The sequence below is a fragment of the Mastigoproctus giganteus genome, chromosome 11, assembly GCF_048544385.1.
Source record: "Mastigoproctus giganteus isolate SK-2022 chromosome 11, ASM4854438v1, whole genome shotgun sequence".
Lineage (NCBI taxonomy): Eukaryota > Metazoa > Arthropoda > Arachnida > Uropygi > Thelyphonidae > Mastigoproctus > Mastigoproctus giganteus.
This window is the reverse complement of record NC_143585.1, coordinates 153105151-153128217: the sequence shown is the minus strand read 5'-3', so window position 1 is coordinate 153128217 and position 23067 is coordinate 153105151. Positions and strand designations below refer to the sequence as shown.

Sequence of the window (23067 nt, the reverse complement as noted above, 5' to 3'; positions counted from 1 at the left end):
CTTTTTCTTAGCTACCCTAACGCAACCTATGTGTTTATTTGTACCCCAATGATTCCCAGCAGTCTCTGAAATATCCTGCATCTTATTTTCCAGGCTGCTGCTCATTCCAATAGAAGCAGTGCAAGAATCACTTTCACCTCTGCCAGTGGCTACTGTTAATCTATTAGTCCTTGTATCCCCCAATCTAGCAGATTTCCAACCTACCTTACACTGCCTCGATAGCATCAGCAAACATTTTTGCAACCATTTCTATTTAAGTGTATCCCATCCCTGTAGAAGCAGTCTCTCCTGTTAACAAGTACAGACCTGGCTGAAAAAAATTCTACCCCTTGAACCTTGCACAAACCTTCCAGGGCCGAATTGATTGACAGGGCTCTCATCATATATTCCCTCATATCATGTCTGGGCAGAATTGCAGACACTTTCAAATTCAACCCTAATTCACGGCTTTTTTTCAACAGTGACCTTTACTTGTTAAGTAATTCTGCCTGTCTCCTACTCTTAATATCATTAGTGCCAACGTGTACAACTATATCACCTTTTGTGCCCTTAAAAGATGATATCCGCTCTACAACGTCATCAACCTTTGCCCCTGGCAGACATACCCAGTTCCACCTATCCTTTTTACAAACCGTGTTTCCCATTTCTCTGACAATAGAGTCATCAACAACTACTAGTTCCTTTGGGACCAGCGCATTCTGCCCTTGGGGGCTTCCGCTGTATTGCGCGATGACCAAGTGCAAGCTCTGGCATTGGTGTGGGCAGCTGAGAGCTTAATGGGCCCCTCACTTTTAATCCTTCGAGGGCATCCACCCTCTCCTTCAAGCTCTCATATAGGCCCATAACAATGCTGAGTTGTCGCCTGATTTCCTTACACTCCTTGCATCAAGCACACACAAAGACATCCCCCATGGCAGTATCATGTCCCGTTTTCTTTCTGCTAGTGATGGAACCTTCTAATGGTTTTGTGGAAAGAAAGTCCTGAAGAGTCATCTCAACCACATCAAACTTTTTTTCTTCTTACATGTTCTGATGATTTTGTACTAATCAGCGGGAGACAAAATGTTTTGATTCTCCTTTGTATGTGATTCCATAATGTCAAAATCTGAATCATTAGGCAAATAATTATGTCCACTTACCAAAAATTTCATTTCAGTTGATTCTGTTTATATCTCTGTACTTTGAACATTTTTAAATTTGACTAAAGACAATTTTTATTATTGAAACATGATTTTTTTCAGTCAGCTAATGAAGTTAAAATCTGCTCATATGGAGTAGGATTTTTTGGATTAATTCTAGAATTATTATTAATTTTTTGGTGATGTTTTGGATTTCTTTTCTACTTTGTTTATTAAATTGATTATGATGTAATGAGGTTAAATAATTGGGTTTGGTGTTAAACTTAGTAAAATTCCTGGAATACTTTTCTTTTAATTTAAAGAATGAACCAAGTTGTGGTGTTCATCATACAATTTTAAATATTGGTGGGAGAAGAATGTTTTGAGGCTGCAATTTTTGAAATGGAGCCCATCTAAAAAAAAAAAAAAATAGAGAAGTCTTATACAGTATGCATTAGATTAGAGAGGAGGCTGTTCTAAGGGCATAAAATTAAGATCAGCATAAATATTTTGGTTGAAATATTTGGAACTAAAAGATCTTATTAGAAAGTTTTATGTTTTGAAAGAAGAAGAGTATATATGATGGAAAAAACAAGCTTAGTGTTTGAAATTATAATAGTGAAAAAAAAAAAAAAAAAAAAATTTTGTCATGATATCGTTTATAAGTGTAAAAGGGTAAAAAAATACAACAAATCAACCAGTAAAATGGCCATTACTGGTAAGTTTGTTAGGCCTCAAGACATACCATACCTGTTCCGAATTGTAGATTACTGGGCCAAATAGATCCAGAGTTAACATCAAAGTTAAAAAAAAAAAAAAAAAAAAAATGGAATTTTGGAAAAGTTTTTGGTCAGAAAAAAGGAAGTGTGTAGATTTTTGTAATTTCATGAAGTTTAAAATCTTAGTATCTCAAGCTACAACTAAGATGGAGAACCATGCTTTGTGTAAATCTAAAGTGAAATTTGTTGCACGTAGTTAATCATAATGGAAAGGAAAAAGTTTTATTTTTAAAGGTCATTGCGGTAGTATTTCACCTTCAACCCATCAGCACGTGTTTTAGAACTTGAGATTTTGGAACGAAGACAGAGACATGCGAGGTGAAAATTTTTAAGCCCCACATATACTTACTATATTAAGCAGGGAAACCAGAAATCACAAAAATTTATGTATAGGATAAGAAGTATACTATACTCATTACCACATAAATAAGCAACAAATGACAACCTTGTCAATAATTTCGGCCCTGGAGAGATTGTGCAAGGCTAGTGGGGTACAATTTTTCATAGTGTCGTTTGTGCTTGTTAACAGGAGAGACTGCTTCAGGCCCGGCCTTAGGCATAGGCCAGCTAGGCAGCTGCCTAGGGCCTCCAATTCAAGGGGGCCCTCCAGTCACAGAGGCAAATGCAAGTTCTTGAGTTAAATAATGATGACCGAGTAATAATAGTGTTCGGATGAATGGAATTACTGTTAACTCTGCCACACTTTCTTTTCACAAAAATCCTAACATTTCTTTTCTCTCACATTCCCTCGTTTGTTTTACTGCCTCTTTTCCAAATTCACAAAAATGGTGACCGTAGGTATAAAGAGAGAGGATCTCGGGGTGCTTTAAGGGTTCTTTAGAACCTTTCCCTTTTTGCCGCATGAAGGGTAAGAGGATAGGTCCGTTTAATAGTTTCCAGATGTTACAGATACATTGTTTCACACTTTCCAGATGTGTGAAACAATGTATCAAAAGGCTTGTGTAAGAGTTTCTCAAAAATACATTTCTAAGAATATTTCCCAAACCCCTCTTGAAAAAGGAGGTTGTTTCAGATGATCAGTCTCATTTTACTGTTCTTTGTGGTAACATCGACAGTTCTATTTCTTGTATTTTGTGTACATCAGTCTTTGGATAACTGGTTTAAGAAGACGAAAAGAAATTCAAATTCTTCTGAAATAACTGAATTTCAAGCTTTTACCTCAACATTTTGCGTTTATTGTAAGAGATTTTCTCCAGACAAAGGTAACAATTTTAAGAGTTCTTCGTCATCGATAAATTTCTCTTCCCGGCAACTTTTCTAAAAAGACCGCTTTCTACGCCACCCTATTAGCAGTATTTAGTAAGTGAATCTAATTTTTATGTTACAAAATTTTGTTTAATTTTCATACTTTGGTAATCAGGGCCGCATTTATACTTTTGGAGGCCTTAAGCGCAGCATCAGTATGAGGACCCAAAAGGTCAGTTCAAAACATTACGATGTAAAACATTTATTTCAACATTTATTTTGGTTAAAAAAATTATAGGTATTTTTGAATTTATTGAAAGTAAAAGTCGACATTTATATAAAAATTCGTAGTAAATTAATTGATTAAATATCTATGAATAAGTATCTTAACCGAAACTGTAATTAGCAGTGGCGTAACTACCCTTTCATGGGCCCGGGTACATTGCACCCCCCTGCACAACGATAGTTACGCCACTGGTAACTAGACTGTTTTTCATAAAGATGTTATTGAGCGCTTTAAAGTGAGGCCTTGTCGAGAATGAGGACCTCCAGCTTGCACCTTGCAGTAAATGTGGCTCTGTTGGTAATTTGAGATGATACAATCATCTAGGAATGACGAGTTAGGAAAAAGGTTAGGAATTCAACATATTTGTATAATATCCTGGTTTAAAACAATTTTACTGGATTTTGAAATTAAGTTTATTATCAAGGAAAAGTAAAGAAATATTTCAATAATATTTAATAAAAAATGGGGATAAAATAATTATAAACAAGACTTCTTGTAAGTAAACATTGGTATTTGATGAAATGTTTATTATATAAATTTTAACAAGAGTATATGTTAATTTTAATTTTATTAGATTAAACATGCTTTCTTTGCAGGATTCCTTTAATTGATTTGATATAACACACCCTTAAATGTCTTACATCAGAGGAAGAAAGTTTGAATCAGGTGCACAGAAACGAAAGAGAAAAATGTTGCAGGAAGCATTGATTTCAAGACAAAAAGGTGCTATTTTGAAGTATTTGCCCGCAACAACAGAATATATTGGATCCGAAAAAAACACCATTGAATCTTCACGAGTTGAAGAATGCTTGAAAACAACTCCACTTACAAAACCACCAGTAATGACATTAGTTCCATCTACATCCCTAACAGAAACTCAGTTTGAAAAATCAGAATCATGTGCACTTGACTGGAGTGATATTGGTATGTGGCCAGTACTCTGAATAATAGTGAACTAGTCTTTGTGATTGAAAAAGGTCCAAATAACTTTGATTTTCCTCTGGATGAGAATAATAGGCACTTTTCTGTGTCATACTACACTCAGAAACTTTTAAATGGTGAATTAATCGACCATTGTTGGCTGGTTTATTCTAAAAATCTTGACTGTGTTTTTTGCTTCTGCTGCAAGTTGTTTTCTGATTCAAAAAACAAATTTTAAAGTATTGGATTTAAAGACTGGAAGAACCTTTCTACACTGATAAGAGAACATGAATTTTCAACGAAACACATAGTCACAAAGGAAATGGATTGAGTTTGAAAATTGTTTAAAAAAAATCAAATACTTGATAAGGAATTGCAAAAATCGATCGCGAAAGAAAAATTACATTGCCGCGGTGTACTAGAACATATTTTAGCTATTGTACAGTTTCTGGCACAGAAAAACATGGCTTTCCGTGGTAGCGAGGAAAAGCTGCATGCTTGTAACAGGAATTTTTTGGGACTGGTGGAATTAGTTGCAGCCGACTGGGCTAGCCCGGTGGGTAAAATGCCTGCCTGGCAACCCAAAGGTCACGGGTTCGAATCCTGCTTCGGGCTTGGATCACAGTAGAAAATGCAAAAACCTTGGGAGGTGCAATATGGCCACAGAAGCCGATTCACCAACAACTACCAAAAAAAAAAAAAAAAAATTAGTTGCGAAGTTTGATCCTGTTTTAGGTGAACACATTCGGAGAATCAACAATTCTGAAATTCATGATCATTACTTAGGTAAAAGAATGCAAAATGAATTTATTCATTTAATTAGCAAGAACATCTTAGTATAAATAAATCAAAATATTACTCCGTAATTTTAGACTGCACTCCGGATGTTAGCCATCAAGAGCAGATGACTAGTAATACGTTTCATCGAAATCATCGGGAAATCTGTATAAATCATTGAATGGTTTGTAGGATTTTTACCTGTTAATGAGACAATGGGATCTATCTTAACAGAAGTTTTCTTGGAAAAGTTGAAAAAAACTAGGTTTACCAATTTCCGATTGTCGCGGTCAAGCTTATGATAATGGTTCTAATATGAAAGGTTGTAACAAAATTTGTACAAGCATGAGTAAGAAAAATCAATCGGAGGGCATTTTATGTTTCTTGTGTATGTCATAATTTGAATTTGATTTTATGTGACATGGCTGGGTCATCAAATTCTGCGAAGTCATTATTTGGTGTTATACAACAAATCTACGTATTATTTTGCACATCTACACAAAGATGGAATCTTTTAAGGTACATGTAAAACGTCTTGCAATCAAGGAACTATCGGAAACAATATGGGAATGCAGGGTTGAAAGTTTCAAACCTCTTAGATTCCAAATAGGTGACATTTATGATGCACTAATTGATGTTTCTGAAACAACTGTCGATTTAAAATGCCGAACAGAAGATCTTTCCTTGGCAAGAGAACTTAAAAGTTTTAAATTTCTCGTGATGCTATGCATTTGGTATGATATTCTAACTCAGGTGAATCTTGTGAGCAAAGTTTTTCAAGGGGAGCACGTGCAATTAGAGACAGTGTTTGTACTTTTGGAAAGGACAAAGAAATTTTTAATATGTTATAAGGAAAATGGGTTTAAAACTTCACAGAGAATAGCCAAACAATTAGCTAATGAATTAGAAATGTCTCCTGAAGAAGCTGTTTTCCCTTCTGCTGAGTCAGTCCAATGTAGACGTATCAAAAAGCAGTTCTCTTTTGAGGCAGAAGATGAAATAATCTGTGATCCTAAAAAAACGGTTTTAGGTAGAATTCTTTAATGTACTGTTAGATCAAGCAATAATGTCAATTACTGAACAATTTCAAGAGCTGGAAAAATTTAAAGAATCATTCGGATTTTTATTTGATATTCATAGTTTAAAAGTTTTAAGTGACAAAAATAACTGCTAAAGTTTTGTAATCATTTGCAATTGTTTCTATCTGATCCAGAAAACAGAGCTGAGAGTGACCAAAATTTAGGATGGCCAAAATCTTCTTACTAAGCTTAGGACCCTGTCAAATGTTTTACCTTCACAATTATCACCTTTAGGGGTACTGAAATACATACATAACAATAGATTGAATGAGGTACTGCCAAATACCTCTATCGCTCTACGAATTCTGTTGACCATTCCTATGACAGTAGCTTCTGGTGAGCATAGTTTTTCTAAGTTAAAATTAATAAAATCAGTTCTGAGGTCTACAATGACTCAAGAAAGATTGGTAGACCTATCAGTCATTTCAATTGAAAGTGAAATTTGGCAGTCTTTAGACTATAGTGAAATAATAGTAGAATTTGCAAACAAAAAAGCAAGAAAGCTGTCTATTTAAAATTAATTATATTGACATTTACATTATAGAATTGTTTTTTATAAAACTTTTCAATAAATTTTTAATAAATTCAATCCTAACTGTATTATTTATTTTATACAATAAGTGAAAATATAAAAAATGTTAACTCATAGATCTCATAGAAAAATATTTTGTCTAGGGCCCAAAAATAACTTTTGTCTAAGGCCTCCAAAACTGTAAGGCCGGCCCCTGATTCTACAGGGATGGGATACACTTAAATAGAAAGGGTGTAAAAATATTTGCTGATGCTATTCAGGCAGTGTTATGTGGTTCGGCAAACTGCTAGCTTGGAGGGAAAGACTAATAGATTAACAATAACCACAGGCAGAAGCGAAAGTGATTCTTGCACTGCTTCTATTGGATTGAGCAATAGCCATGGAAGCAAGGTGCTGGAAATTTCATGAACTGCTGGGAGTCATCATAATGAAACATGTAAATACATGAGCTGCGTTAGGGTATCTAAGAGTAAAAGTAGGTGCATGTATACCAGTGCTAGGAGTATATAAATGAATTTGAAGTGCTGGTCAAGACAAATGCAGACACTGTTGAGATTTCAGAGATGTGGTGTTACTCAGATATAAGGGATACAGAATTTGAATGTGAGAAGTACAATGTATACAGAAAGGACATTTGTGTATTGTGTATATTGTCAGGCAGCACTGTGTATTATATTGTGACGCTACAAACTCTGCAAAAAGCCGACCGGGCTAGCCGAGTGGGTAAAGTACCTGCCCGGCAACCCAAAGGTCGCGGGTTTGATTCCCGCCTCGGGCTTGGATCAAAGCACTACAAAAACCTTGGGAGGTGCAATATGGCCACAGAAGCCGATGCGCCAACAACTACCAAATCAAAAAAAAAAAAAAAAAAACTCTGCAAATGCTAGAGATAGTGTTAGTTTGTGTAGTGTTGGCCTTTTCTACCTCTGGCATTTACCCACATTGCCCATCTTTGCCTCTGTAGATGCCATCAAATAAGTAATGAACATAACCGTCTCTAGTTACTCCAAATATGTCCTCAGCCTCTTCGTGGACTTTAAAGGGCCTTTGAAACTGTATGGTGGCAAAGCTTCCTGGAATGGTTCAGGAAGGCAGGGCTCTCGACTCCAATATATCGACTTTGAGGAAAGAAGCCTGGTTCTCACCTCAGCCACATGTAAAGTAACCAGAGAAGTCATGAGAGGCTGCCCGCAGAGATCAGTTCTAGGGCCCCTATTGCTGGAATGCAGTCTTTGACTGGTGGCTAACACTACAACACAACAATGCCGTGAAGTTATCATATGTGGATGATCTGGTTGTGCTCATATTTGGAAATTCTAGGCGTGACCTGGAGGTCCGAGCCAGCACGATCCTAGCTGTTCAATCTGAGTGGTGCAACACACACAAACTCCAAATTTCAACAGAAAAAGCCAAACAAATGTTACTGAAAGATATATTAAATAGGCCACCTAACATCAGATTAACATTAACACTACAACAAAGCAAGCTTATATAGAATTAGCCATCTGCAAACTTGGACATTAAACCTGATATACCTTCATCAATATCATCGATAAATATACAAAACAACAATGGGCCCAACACCGAACTCTGGGGAACTCCACTAACAATATTTGTCCACGAAGAGCAATGTCCATTGATTATCACTCTCTGTTGTCTTCCACTCAACCATCCCTTTATCCTTTGTAGCAACTTACCTTTAATGCCATACCTAGATGTTCTTTCAGCTTGCCGAAGATGTGATAGTCACAAGATGAAAGATCGTGACTGTACGACGGATGTTGCCATAGCTCCCATCCAAAACTTTGGAGCAAGTGTTGTGTTGTGCGTGCATTGTCCTGAATGAGAACAACACTTTAACTTTCCAGGCCTCTTGTTTTTCATAAGCGTTTACAAAGACCGTAATGTTTGGCAGTATGAGGCAGAATTAATTTTTATGCCTTTTGTCATAAATTCAGTGTAAACAATTCCTTCAAAGTCAAAAAACAGTGGCCATGACCTTTCCTGCTGATGGTGCTACTTTGAATTTCTTCCTCACAGGCGATGTTGTGTCTCCATTCCATTAATGCTCTCTTCTTTCCTGGGGTGAAATGGTGCACCTATGTTTCATTATCAGTGATGATGATGCGGTGTAAGAAGTCATGGCCTTCCACAGAATATCATTGAAGGAAGGCTAGAGAAGACAAAAAATGTTGACCTTTATTTTCGTCTGTCAGTGAACGAGGAACCCATCATGCACCAATTTGTGATAGCCAGGATGTTCACGGACAGTGGAATGAACACTGCCTATTGAAATATCCAACTCCTTTGCCATTTCTGTGACTGTCAGTCTTTGATTATTGTGAATAATTTCATCAACCTGCATCATGTTGTCTGCAGGGTCGACATTGATGGCCTTCCTTTTCGATCAGCATCTGTCAATTCTGTGCAACCGCTTTCAAACTACTGGCATCACTTCACTATGGCTGGACGCGACATTACATTTTCCCCATACATAGCTGTTATTTCATGATGAATCTCGGAACAATTCAGACGTTTCGCCCACAAAAATCATACTGTTCCGTGTACCTCGAACTTGGAGTAACATTTTAGCTGATGTGCCATTATGAACACTTGCTTCTACACAACTGTTACTGCTATGTCAATGAAACTCACCTATAAGAGGGCACACGATATGAACTCCATTCCTCGCAGGTGCCACATTTGTTGTGCAATTATGCCAAGAATGATGGCATGTGTAACTTATTTTTTGAATGCCCCCTCATAGTTAGATCATTTGAGAACATTGTATATACAGGTGAGTGACATAATCAGGCTTTATTGTACTTATTTTCTTTCTGTGCACTTGATAGTAGTTTGTAAGAATATTGAATAACATTTTATGTTCATGTGCTCTATTAATACTTTATTAGAGATGCACACACCCTTAGTATATTTTAAAATTGAACTAAATGAAAAGTTATTTATGCAAAAATATAAAATGTATATGACTAGTGATAAGACAAAACAGCTGTTATTTCTTCTGACCCTTGCATATCCCCAAGGATATTCTTCTCTGTGGTTGACTGACTCTCCTATAATCTGCCATATTTATTTATACATTTATTTTTATCAGCTAAATGGACTACTCTGTCTTAATGTGCAATTTTTACTGTTAGTTGTCTTGATTTCCTGTCTGCATATAGATATTATTATGCTTACTGCTGTATTCAAAATGTTTATCTAAATAAATTATAGAACATTTGTGAGAGAAAAAATTAGTAAAATATTACTGTTATTTGATATTTTGTTTCTTATAGGAACTTATAAATAGAATTCATCAGTTGGAGTCACATGTACAGCAATTGAAGAATATATTAGTGAAACAGAAGGAAGGGACTAAAAAATACAAAGATGATAGAAATAAGAAGACATTTGATTTTAGGAGGTAATTTTAATAAAAGACTGCAGTTCTGATATTCTGTGTGATGGGGTCAGAGGCGTAATTCAGTTTTTGGCACCTTTGGCAAATTCGTGGCTATGCACCTTTTTTCGGTAATAGGTAAAATCATAATAAATAATAATAAGTATAATCAGACCTCTGTTTAACGAACTTGTTCACGAAATGTCAAATTATTTTTAGCACAGAACAATATACATTTTAATATTATTTTCAGTATATGGCACCATTTCAAAATTTCTCTTCTTAATGCTGCTTGTGCAATGCCGTCAATTAGTTCACATTTTTGAAGACCCTTTTCTACCTCTGTAGCCTAGTGGTCAGGAGAAGGCGTGCAGTAGCACATGCTCTTTAAGTAGACCAGGGTGTAAGCCCCTGACTGCTAAATACGGTCTATCTGCCAACCCGCCAGTATGTCAGATTATGGTCCATTCCCTCAACAGAATTGTTGAGGAGGCTACCCATTCTGCAATGGATTGATAATGGCGGCAGTTTACCTTTTTAGTTTCTACCAATTACCATTTTGTTAAATTGGTTATGTGTTGTAACGAATTCTCATGAAATAGAACGTTTGGATTTACATGTTTCCAGTCCTTAAATCTATCTGAGCTGCAAAATGAACATTATTTGTGTCAGATACATATAAGAGGCATGGAAAACAATATATATTGCTTCATTGTTTTTGGAATAAAATAATCATTTCCATTATTTTTTTCAATACCTTCATTTTTGTATTTCCACAATTTATTGAAACATCGGCCATTAGTGACAGGATACATACTATCTATGTTCAGGAGCAGTGTAGGATAGAACAACCTGGAACAAAACACTCCTAGGGAAAAAAACTCTTATCAGACAAAAAAAAAAAAAAAAAGCCTGGGACAAACAATAATACGAAATTTTGAAATCGTAATTTTTATTCTTATTATTTATAGTTTATTGTTGTTGTTTGTTTGTTATTTGGTTTTTAGGAGCATTAGCAACTAAGGCCATATTGCTCCTGGATATGCGGTGGTCATTCCCTGACCTTTCCGCATCCTCCTTATTTGGTGGTGACAGGCTTGAACCCCCATCTAATCAAGAAGCGTGTGCTATGCACTGCTGCTCCTTCCCACCTGGCTACGGAGGCGCCTATTTATTTATAGTTTATGAACATTCTCTGACATGTAAAATATTACATTCATTATGTCATAAGCCTGCAATAAGGAAGGCATAAGTATTGCACTGCAACATACTTTAACACTTGCATTATAAATCTATAGCTCACTGCTTTATAGAAGAACAAACTTATTTACACAATCATAAAAATTAACATAATAAAAGGAACATCATACCGTATCTATAAAAAATCGCACAAAAAAAGCACAATATTGAAAATCTCAGTAAGCATTAAGGTTCATTTAAAGTTCATTTTTCTTCTACCTGATGCTGTCACCTACACCCAGAGCCATGCCGAGGGTGAGGCAAATGAGGTTCTTGCCTCAGATTAAAATCTGAAAGGGGTGCCAAAAGAAAGATTAAATAATTGCCAACATTGCCATGATTAACAGTAGGGCACAATTTTTCATTCTTGTCTTAGGTACTAAAATGGCTCCGCGCAGCCCTTTCTATGCCATTCAGAAATTCCTTCAAGATCCTTCTCTCATTCACATAGTCTAGACAAAGGTTCTTCAAATGCTGTTGATACTCCTTTGTGGCACGTTTGGCTCATTTTCTTGGTGGCTCACCATAAGAATCCTTAATCAGGTCTGTTGATACAGCCTGATCCTTTCTAATACTTTCAATGGCCTTCCAGATGGTTGGGTGGTCATGCCCCACAGGCCCATGGAAAGCAAAATTCCAACTCTCTCATAGGTTGTTGGTGCAATGCTCCTCATTAGTAGTTGCCTGATGGACATTCCATAACTGTGGTGGAACCGTGAGGAATCTTTTTCATGCATACTGGAAGTATTCCATCAGGAAGAGCTGGTGGCTGGATGCGACAGTGGTGATTGAAGGACAGATTTTTTAGGTCGCTCAAACCAATTTTTAAAAACACTATAAAGCTCACAATCCCACAGACGTTAACACTATGGTAGCTGAAGTGGAACTGATGCCTCAGGTTAAATCTAGTAGCCTTATATACACACTGACTTGCCCTCCCCAGCAATGACTTGAGGTTAATTCTGATTTAACCCAAGGCAGGCTGCTAAGATACAAGGTGATTATATGATCACTAAATGGTGACCTGAGTGTGTCAGGTCACTTTTCGAGGGTTATTCAGGTAGACAAAACAATGATCAAATAGAAAGAACCGACATAGACAAAGATTATATTTTTCAGGATTACATCATTATTAAAATTACTAAAATTTTAGTTTTTTTTTATATATATCTAAAGATCCCCTCTTTAAAATTTTTTTTATGGTGTTAAAGACCGAAAACGGAAAAAATGGGGGCTTTTGTCATGTTTTACTTTAACTAAGGGGGTTTTGTCCTACTTTAATTGATGGCGTTCCTGGGGAGGTCGGCCCCGAGTGCCAAGCGATAGTTCCCAAGCGATCTTTATAGTGCGTTTTCTAGCGTTTTTCCTAGAGTGAGTACTAGTGCTTTCATAAACCCTCCACCGCTCGCAACGTCACTGCTGACCGCTCGCAACGTTACTGCTTCCCTCGCTGAGCAACGTCACTGCTTCAACGCTAGCAACGTTACTGCTAACCCCGCTTGCAACGTTACTGCCATCGCTAGCAACGTACTGCTCTCTTCTTCTGCTGATCGCTTGGTCACTGGTTGGCACTGCTCCTGCCTCCACGTGGCGGGGTCGGTAACCTGGGAGAAGGAATTCCCTCTTCCAGGGCTGAAAGGAGCAACGATGGATTGTAATGAATATCCATCTCTGGAGCCCACAGGTGGCAAAGTTGTTAACTCTGTCTCAGAACACGAGTCCAATCGTCCGAAGAGACTTCGGACGGAAAAACAGATTTCAGATATGCCAGCATTTCTTATAATGCACTCATTGTCCACACAACCTGTCGGCAAGCTATCGCCTTTTCTGATACAGAAATGTTTAGAATCGGTTGTTGGATCCCCTAAAATGGTGAAGCGTCTCCAATCAGGAGACCTTTTAATTGAAACCTCAAAAACATCTCATTCGGAAAAATTGTTAAATTTAACAACATTCAACAATATTCCAGTGTCAGTTACGCCCCATAACACCCTGAACTCGTCTAAAGGTGTTATCAGTGAATGGGACCTATTAACTGTTTCTGAAGAAGAAATAGTACAAGAGCTTAGCGAACAAAAGGTGACACATGCACGGAGAATAATGACCAAAAAAGATGGCAACCTACTACCAACTAGGTCTATTATTTTGACGTTCAGCACTCCGAATCTTCCATCTTCTGTCAAAGCAGGTTATTTAAACTGCAAGATTAGACCTTACATCCCGAATCCCATTCGCTGTTTTAAGTGCCAGAAGTACGGCCATGCACAGACTGCATGCAGAGGCGATGCTGTGTGTCCTATTTGTGGCTCTAAGGAGCATTCCCAAGAAGAGTGTACAATTTCCACTCCTACTTGCCCAAACTGTAAAGGAAGCCACCCTGCATTTTCTAAAGCATGTGACCTCTGGAAAACAGGAAAAAAAATCCAGAAATATAAAGTGGAGCATAAAGTTACATATCCTGAAGCAAGAAAGCAAGTGCTATTAACCATGCCTAGCAGATCATACGCATCAGTGACCAGAAGTAGCCGCTCAATTGCAACACAAACAGATGTCTCCATAGAACCAAGCAGTTCTTTTTCCACCTGGGCCAAAACTGCACTGCTAACATCCAAAAAGAAACTTACAGTCAATGAGACCAACAATACACCAATTAGTATCCCAACTGATGCTATCTCATCATTGCCCGAAACAGCAAAATCAGCAAATGTTGAAGACCAAGAAAAAGGGAAACAATGCAATAGGAAAATGGAAATTGATATTCAACCAGAGGATGAAGAGTCAGTTTTAGAATTATATGCTAATGATACCATAGAAACAGGACGCCCAACCTTTTCAAAGAATGAAAAATCAAAACAAAGCAGACTGAAACCTTCTCAGAAAAAACAGTCAGATCAATCTTATTCAATCAAATCCAAACAATGAATAAATTCATACAATGGAATTGTAGAGGATTACGTAGTAATTTTGATGACCTGAGTGATTTACTTTTTCAAACAAATGCAGTAGGTGTATGCTTACAGGAAACATTTCTATCACCAAAAGTCTCTCTCAGATTCAAAAATTACACCATGTTTAGACGAGACAGAGATTCTGATGGTCCTGCCCGTGGGGGCGTAGCTGTTCTTGTAAAATCTACAATACCATCAAGACATCTCCAGCTACAAACTTCCTTAGAAGTTGTTGCAGTTCGGATGGCATTGGGAATATCATTAACGCTTGCATCCATTTATATCTCGCCCAATTATCCTTGCTCCCTGGCTGAACTTGACAATCTAATTGCACAACTGCCACCTCCTGTCTGCTTATTCGGTGATTTCAATGGCCACCATCCATTGTGGGGATCTTCCACCATGGATAGGAGAGGCCAATTAATTGAATCATTCCTGGATAACCATAACCTGACTCTGCTGAATTCTGGCTCTCCGACTTATATACAACTACCTACAGGTACTACCTCAGCCATAGACTTGTCCATCTGTTCAGCATCTCTTTTTGCAAGCATGAAATGGTTAGTGTTGAATGACCCATTCCATAGTGACCATTTTCCTATTATCAGTTCAATTGAAACCCAGGCTGTGTCATGTCCAAAAGGCCGTACTTCTTGGAATTTTTATAAAGCAGACTGGGTAAACTACTCAGCTTGTGTCCTTCTCGACACTCAATATGTTCAACATCAACATATTGATGACGTAACTGACCACATTACCAGCCAAATCCTATATGCAGCAGAAATTTCCATCCCAAAATCAGACCAATGCAAACATGTACACAAAAACCAGTGGTGGAATACGGATTGCTCTAAAGCAAAAGTAGAAAAAAACCGTGCTTGGAACCGGTTCCGCAAATGCCCAACTACTGCCAACCTAATTTTATACAAAAAACTCAGAGCCAAAGCAAGGCAAATTAGGAAGAAAGCAAAACGTGACTCCTGGATAAGCTTTGCATCAACTATTAACAAAAATACTGACACTCGAATTATATGGAAAAAAATACAAGCTCTCAATGGAAAATTTCCTCCTCAGCAGTCCCCGATAATACAATGGAATGGGCAGGACCTATCCTCTTCTACTGACATTGCAAATGCTTTAGCAGAATCTTTCTATAACATTTCCGCCTCCTCCTCTTATGTCACCTCCTTTCAACGCATTAAATCTGTTGAGGAACGTCATAAATTTAATTTTTCAACTAGACTCTCACTTCCGTATAATCAACCCTTTTCTATAGCTGAACTCAAAGAATCCTTGAGCAAATCTCCAAATAGTGCAGCAGGACCGGACGGCATTCACTACAGTATGCTGAAGAATTTATGTGAAGCTGATCTCTACATACTATTACTCTTTTACAACCGGATCTTCTCAGAAAATACATATCCTCTCTCATGGCGTCATTCCTACATTTGTGCTATTCTAAAACCAAGTAAAGATCCTTCCATAGTTGAGAATTACAGACCAATATCCTTGACAAGCTGTTTGGGCAAAATCTTTGAAAGGATGGTGCATAAGAGGCTCATGTGGGTGCTAGACTCCCAAAACGTTCTTTCCGATCACCAATATGGCTTCCGTAAAAACAGATCTACCCTAGATTTACTACTCAAAATTGAATCTAACATACGTAACGCTTTTGTCATGAGACAACATCTGGTGATGGTGAACCTAGATATTCAGAAAGCATTTGATACCACTTGGCGTCATGGTATTATTAAAGATATACATCAGTTGGGGCTGAGAGGCTACCTTCCACAATTCATCCAGAACTTTTTAAGATTACGCACCTTTCAAGTCCGATACCAAAACATGCTATCAGCAACTCACATTCAAGAAGAGGGTGTTCCCCAGGGTTCCATACTGAGTGCTACCCTATTTGCTGTTCGGGTCAACCACATATTGGAAGAACTTCCAAAATCCATACAAATATACATGTATGCAGATGACCTCACCATATCCTGCCAGTCACAAAGTATGAATACTGTTGAAAGACAGTTACAAATTGCTCTTTCCAGAATAGAATCGTGGACCTTACGTAATGGATACCGCCTAGCTGAGCAGAAATCCACCACTACTCATTTTTGCAAATTACGGTCACTGCATCCCGATCCTGAGCTAAAGATCAATAACATTTCAATTCCTCTTGTTGACACTGTCCGTGTTCTTGGTCTCGTACTGGATAAGAAACTGAACTTTAAAGCACATGTAGCTTATCTTAGAACTATCTGCTTGAAAAAGTTGAATATTCTCCGGTGTGTGTCATCTATGTCATGGGGTGCTGATCGACATACCTTGATCCATCTTTATCGAGCCCTCATCAGATCCCGCTTAGACTATGGCTCTCCAGTGTATGACTCTGCTAGAAGAACTACTTTAGAGCAATTGAACACGATCCAGCACAGTGCGCTGAGAGTTTCTCTAGGAGCTTTCAGAACCTCCCCTGTTCAGAGCCTTTATATCGAAGCTCATGAGCCACCTTTACATCTTCGGAGGAAAACATTACTTTTGATGTTTGCCGCAAAAATTCGCAGTTTGCCCTCCCACCCTAGTTGGAAATATCTGTATAATACCGAATGGGAGTCATTTTACAACAGTAAGCCAAATGAAAACCGACCTGCTGCACTTAGACTTAGAGAACTCACTCAAGCATGGAATATAGACATCAGCGATATATTTCAGGACATGACACTTCCTGATCCGCCTTGGACAAATATTTCTGTTAATTACGACGATTATTTTCAACAGTGGGGTAAGAACACCTTGTCGCCCTCCAATATTGCACAATTACATGAAACTCACTCTTCTAACTCAGAGGCCTGCAAAATATATACAGATGGATCAAAAACTGAGACCCAAGTAGGTGCTGCAGCAGTCTTCCCTTCAGTCACCATTTCTGTTTCATTACCAATAGAATGCAGTATCTTTACTGCTGAACTTTATGCTATTAATTTAGCTCTCGACCGGATAACTGAATTTTTAATTACGACCACTTTAATATACACCGACTCACTCAGTGCTGTCACTGCTATAATAAGTGGTAACAACTCTTCTCACCCTGTAATAAAACAGATCCGTTCTAAGCTACTTGCCTGTAAGGAATTGAAACAAACTGTGACATTCTGCTGGATCCCAGGACATTCTGGAATAGCTGGCAATGAAAGAGCGGATCATGCAGCCAAACAACCAGAAACCACCATTACGCAGAAATTTCAAGTTCCATATACAGATTACAAACACATTATCTGTAAAGCATGTTATAACAGTTGGTCATTAATCTGGAAAGGTTATCCAGGAAATAAACTCTACCAAATAAAACCGGAACCAAAGCTATGGCAATCCAGCTTCAGCAAAAACAGGCGAGATGAAATAATTTTAGGAAGGCTAAGGATTGGGCATACGCACCTCACTCACCTATATCTATTAACTAATGACAGCGCTCCACAATGTACATTCTGTCAAGTACAACTGACAATTCGCCATTTATTAGTGGACTGTCCCCACTTTCAAAATATCCGCTTAAACACCTTTAAATCAATAGCTAATACACAGTCATCAATAAATTTATTACAGATTCTGGGTGATGATTCTAATGAAAAAGAACTATTTATTTTCCTAAATCGTATCGGAATATATCATAAAATATAGTTATATCCACTATTAGAAAGACACAATATGGCCCTAGCAGCCTATGTGTCGTTAAACACAACAACAACAACAACAACCTGGGGAGGTCTTATTTAAATTATAAATAAAATTACCTGTTCACGATTACCTGTTTATACAGCAAGCACAAAAACACTATACAGGTGACCCCCGCTTAACGCTGATAATGCGTTCCGGAAAAACAGAGCGCTAAGTGAATCCGCGCTAAGCGAGCGCCACATTCCCATAAGGTAACATATATATTTGTGAGTTGCGGTTGGTGCCATAGGATATTTCCTAATCAATAATAAACGGTAGTGAAAAGATGCACAAATGTCGGTCAAAATATTTAATATTCAAATATTTGTACATATAAAATATTCTGCATTACATATGTATATAATTATATGGTAACTACTTACATATCAAAATTAAACTTAAAATTCCAATTAAAATCATGAATTTAATTGATCTAAATTGATTTAATTTAATTGATGAATTTAATTATGAAAAATGTGTCGATTCTGGGTTGAACTTTGGCCCTCTTCCAAATAAACTAAAAGGGGTATTAATTTTAAATCCCCCTCAATTTAACTACCACCCAACAATAAAGTCAATCGATCCTTCTCCGCTTTGAAACCTAGCATGTTTTTTTCTTCTTTCAATATGAAACTTCTTTTAGGCATTCGTTTCCACAAAAGTCCTGCTTCATCTATGTTAAAAACTTGTTGAGAAGTATAACACACAATATCCCTCTTCAATAATTTTAACAAGTTCTTTTTTGAAAGTTTCGGCTCCTTGATCTGCACTTGCGACTTCTCCCCGGATTTTAAATCTATTCAACCAGCCCTAACTAGTTTTAAATGGTTCCAATTTTTTTTTTTTTTTTTTAGTTGAGTTTTCTTCAGATCATCATATAGGCTAATCTCTCTCTCTTTTTTTTTTGAATTCTGCATTGGATATTATCTTCAATAAAATTAGTTAGTCTTTCCATTTCAATCCAATAGCCGGCCTAGCCCTAGTTGCTTGCTGTGGAACAGCTATCTTTCCCGCTGCTAAAATTAATTCTTTATTTTTTTTTATAATTGTTCTTAAAGTTAAACTTGCAAGTCCTAAATTTTGGCACACATCCGCTTGTCTTTGACAGGAATCGATTCGCTTCAAAACATCTAATTTGATTTTCAAATTCAGTCTTTTTCCTTACATTTAGTCTTCGTATTGCGCTCAGATGTTGTTGCTTTTTCATTCTTATCGGCCATTATTAACTCTTCGAAAATGTAACTGCGTTGGTTGCATTAATTATGATACAATGTTCAAGTAAACTGTCCGTTATGCACGATGTCTAATACGGTACTGAGTGATCACTAGACTTCGGATAAATGCATATAACGCAAATATTACAAGCAATGTACTTGATCATTTTTTAAAATGTTGATATCTGAACTACATAACAAGTCACTGTACTGCAATTAAATTAGCCCGCGAGAGAATTTCACTGAGCGTGGGAGTATTTCTCAGGTCGGCGTGGGAAACGTTTTAACTGTATTTTTATATACATTTTCAAGCTATCGACTCCATCAAATGAAACAATTTCGTTAAATATGCCAAAAATGCAGTCTGTAAAAGAGCGTTATAGTGAATCTGTGACAGCATTATAGTCAGATACGGGTTATAATATAAGAACAGCGTTATAGCGAATCAGCGTAAAGCGAACCGCGTTATACCGGGGGCCTGCTGTACACACATTATTTATAACTTTTAACTTATTCAGTATTGTAGAATGTACACAATGCGTGAATTTCGAACTGCTGTGCATTCGTGCATGTGCTGATGAAGCAGTTGCTTAATTGGTTCCTTCACATTTATGTTCTGGCAGCAAATAGATCTATGCTGATATGCAGTATGTACTCAGATTTAAAGATGCATATAGGCTTGACTCGCCCTCTGAAAACACTCCATTTGGCCAAAATTAATTTCGCCCCGCTCTCTGCTCACATTCTGATGTGACGTCATCTAAGGGCACCATTTTGTCAGCTAACCTTGGGCGTCGAAACAGCTTGGCTCGGAACTGATGTGGCCTGTCAGTGGCACATTTCTGATCCGGTGCCCTTGGCACCTCCCCCAATGCCAAGCCAAGGTGTTCATATGCTACTGGATGGGGTTGCCAACATTTGAGAAAATTAATAAAGTTAAATAGCTATTTGGAGAGGTAAAGAAACCTTTAATAATATATGAGGGTCATCGGGAAAGTTACCCTATAGTTTTTTTTTCAGCAGAAATATATTAAAAAAATAAATAAACAATAAAAATGAATAATAAATAAATTTATTATTTATAATTACTAAATTGATTAAGTGTTTTAACGTATGCTGTTTACAGCCTATTGTTTTACATAATTTCTTTCTTTAGTAGCTTTATTCATCTGAATTGCTGGTTTAAATTCTTTTTGGTGTCTGAGCCACATTGATTTCCTCCCCTGTCTGTTTTGATATGCCCACTAGTGCTTGACTCTTTCATAATTGTCATTCCTGTAGTCATTTCTCACATGTTTTTAAATATTCACTACTCTTTCTGTTTTCCTGTTATTAAAAATATTTAACAAACTACTCTAGCATTATTTATCAGAATACTTGGAAATTCCATATCTGAGGGGTGAGGTGGGAAGGTCAAGTATCATTATAAAAAGAAAGTTTTCAGCTTTTTAAAATTAGTTTTTGATGAAAAGTTTCAGTGGCAAACTTATTTATGTGATTTTTATTGTGATTTTTGTCATTTCTTTGTCCTTTCTTCTGTTACCATCTTTTCAATTTTTCATTGTGAGATACCTTACACGTAAAAATTGAAGTCAAATGAAGTTGTAAATATTATCTCCTTTCTGCTTTAACCTACATAAATCACACAAAATGATTGGTAAGGGCTTTCCCAATGATTTTGTGTGATCACTTTCAACTACAGTTACAACTCACAAAAACGTTACTTTCTCCCTTTATAGAATAAAAGCAGAAACACAAAAATATTAACTTTTATTACCTATTTGCATTCCTGATTAATGAGTAGACATTTGCCTGTTGGGAAAGGAAAGTAAAAAGAGACCAGTTTGTGACCTCTGAATAAGGTTGATCCTGGGATTTGGGAAAATGTCTGTTGCTTTTAGTTTTCTTCCATTTGTGTACAATTTCTCCATAATGCTGCATGATCTTTAGTAGGATGTATTTGAAAAATGTTGATAAAATGAAAGATTTCTAACACTTTAAAAACTCAAGGGAAGGCTGCTCAGTATGGAAGTGGATCATAAGAAAGTAACAGCAAGTTTCATATGGGGAAGTGTGAAAAATAATGGGGAAGTGTGGGAATTGTGATGGGCTTAGTTTTGCAATTGTTTGTCATCAGCGTTATACAGGTCAAAGCAAAATTATGGAAAAACGACTATACTGTCTTAATTATTCATGTTTGAAAATAGACATACATACATGTTGTATGTTTGATTAAGGTTTACAAGGACATTGTTTGGTTCTTTTCATTTTATGACATTTGATTAGTAAGAATGCTTTGCTCTGTATGTTTAACATAAAATTGTCTTAAGGTTAGATGGGAAATGTGTCAAGAATTGTTAGTTTATTTGGTAGGTTTATGCCATGATGTGGTGGTTTGGGGAGAAAGTAGACACAGCACCAAGAACAGACTAAGAATTAAAATAATATATACAGCTGTTCCTTGATTACGATGGAGTTCCAACAACTACATCGTAATTCGATTCAGTTATAAGTTGGAACGTAAGCCCGTTTTTTTTTTTACATAAGTAACGCATTTATCATTTCTTTTTTTTTTTTTTTAAATTTGTTTCTTTCTTTATTTATTAAATTACTTTTCTCTTTATTTATTAAATTAGTTTTCTCTTTATTTGTTAAACTATTTTTATATTTTATTAGTTTTAGTTTTTACAAATAACTAAAATCCATTTCTTTACAGTATATACAGGGTGTTTCAAAAATAGTCAATAATTTAAAGGTGAAAAGTACAAATTAAAATAAGTAAAACAGTCCCAGTGAACATTGGGTCACAAATGAACCGTTTTTGAGATAATGCACACTTTCTGTTAAGATCTGCCACTGACTATGGGAGCACTAGTTTAGCAAAAAGCTGTGAATCCTTTGCCAAGTGTGGTTTTATTAAACATAAGATAATACATTTTTAATTTTTGCTTTCTACACTTTACAGATGTTAATATTATAGGATGTTACAAAAGGTGTTCAAAATGCTGTCCTTGCATCTGTACGCAGCTTTGCAGTCTTCTCTGCATAACAAAACCAGCATCTAATAGAATTTATGGTATCTGGGCTGACATGGAGGCGGTGACCACAGCTTTGTTGTGGACAACAGGAAATTGTATCCTCTTCAGCCTGAAGATAGGTTTTGATAGGCATCCTATGTAGCTCTGGCAAGATGCCAGTGGCATCATATAAAACCAAATAACTTTCAGCTGATCAATTAAGGGGACTGCTTTTTAACCTGGTTATTTTAGCATTCATGTCAACATCGGTGGGGGGGGAAGATCTGAAAGGGGAGCGCCTTAAGGTACGTACTAGGGATCTGGGGGAGAGTGCTTCTCAGATAAAAGAAATGTTAGATTGACAGATTGAACTTCATAAGAAGTCTTATGCAGGGGTAGTACGGCAGGATAAAAGAAATGTTAGATTGACAGATTGAACTTCATAAGAAGTCTTATGCAGGGGTAGTACGGCAGGATCTCAAGTTGGTTGATCCTGTTGTCAACCAGAATAAACCAAGATCAAAACAGTCGGGATAGATCCTTATCAGTTCCTAGAGGTGTGGCTGATCCTCAGAATCTAATTATTTTTAGGCCTACTAAGGACTCTTCCTGGATTTCGAGTCAGGATATAAAGCAGAAGGTGACACAAGTCATTAAGCGTGACCACAAGGAGATAAAAGTAAAAGGTATCCGTCTCCTTAGGAATAGGAGGATCCTTGTGGAGACCACAAATTCGGTGGTTGCTAATAGGATCTATTCTGCTTCTGCTTTGAAAGAGATAGGTCTTACAATGGAGAAACCTTGGTTATCTGATCCAACAGTGTTAATATA

General features: G+C 36.9%; 1 protein-coding gene across 3 annotated transcripts in view; it reads left to right on the top strand.

Moving 5' to 3' along the window:
* LOC150078520 (tRNA pseudouridine(38/39) synthase) overlaps window positions 1–23067 on the top strand; it is a 331034-nt gene that overhangs the window by 30515 nt on the left and 277452 nt on the right. For all 3 annotated transcript variants that reach the window (XM_090384243.1, XM_090384244.1, XM_090384242.1), the window contains exon 2: window positions 9998–10125. In XM_090384243.1, coding sequence (XP_090240369.1) covers window positions 9998–10125 — 128 coding nt within the window. The remainder of the gene's footprint in view (window positions 1–9997; window positions 10126–23067) is intronic.